This window comes from Orycteropus afer, unplaced genomic scaffold, assembly GCF_000298275.1.
Source record: "Orycteropus afer afer isolate SDZICR_OR568_19922 unplaced genomic scaffold, OryAfe1.0 scaffold00498, whole genome shotgun sequence".
Classification (NCBI taxonomy): Eukaryota; Metazoa; Chordata; class Mammalia; order Tubulidentata; family Orycteropodidae; genus Orycteropus; species Orycteropus afer.
Genome location: NW_006922085.1, coordinates 444,160 through 444,624, shown reverse-complemented (window position 1 = coordinate 444,624; position 465 = coordinate 444,160). Strand labels below are relative to the sequence as shown.

At 48.8% G+C, this 465-nt stretch overlaps 1 protein-coding gene across 1 annotated transcript in view; it reads left to right on the top strand.

The window, feature by feature from the left end:
* CELSR3 (cadherin EGF LAG seven-pass G-type receptor 3) overlaps window positions 1-465 on the top strand; it is a 26,037-nt gene extending 25,572 nt beyond the window's left edge. Inside the window, exon 36 of the mRNA XM_042782888.1 lies at window positions 438-465. Within this exon, the coding sequence (XP_042638822.1) occupies window positions 438-465 (28 nt within the window). The remainder of the gene's footprint in view (window positions 1-437) is intronic.

The following is a 465-nucleotide window of genomic DNA, read 5'->3' as shown; positions in this document are numbered from 1 at the left end:
ATCTTTATTCTCTCTCTCTCTCTCTTTTTTTTTTTTTGAATATTTTATTGTTGTTGTTGTTGTTTTGTGCCGTCGAGTCGGCCCCGACTCATAGCAACCCCTCCTTGGGTTTCCAAGGCAGTATCACTACGGAAGTAGGAATGCCCAACCTTCCTTCCAAGGAGTGGCTCTGTACATAGTAGGGGATTGGTAAATGCTTAGAGAAAAGACCTAGATGGCTGAGGGACCTGCTGATGAGTCTAGGGGTCCAATATTGGTGATGGCCCTGAGAACTTGGGAGTGAACATAGAGGGGCTGGTGGCACCCTGCAACAGAGAAAAAAGGTGATGGGGAAGGTGCAGGGAGGTGAACCAGGCTTGTCTGCGGTTGGGGAGGACAGAGCCACCTGCCTGAGTCCTCTCTGTAATGACCTTTACTCTCCATATTCAACTCTGCAGAATTCCCAGAAGTGAGGGTCACTCCTGA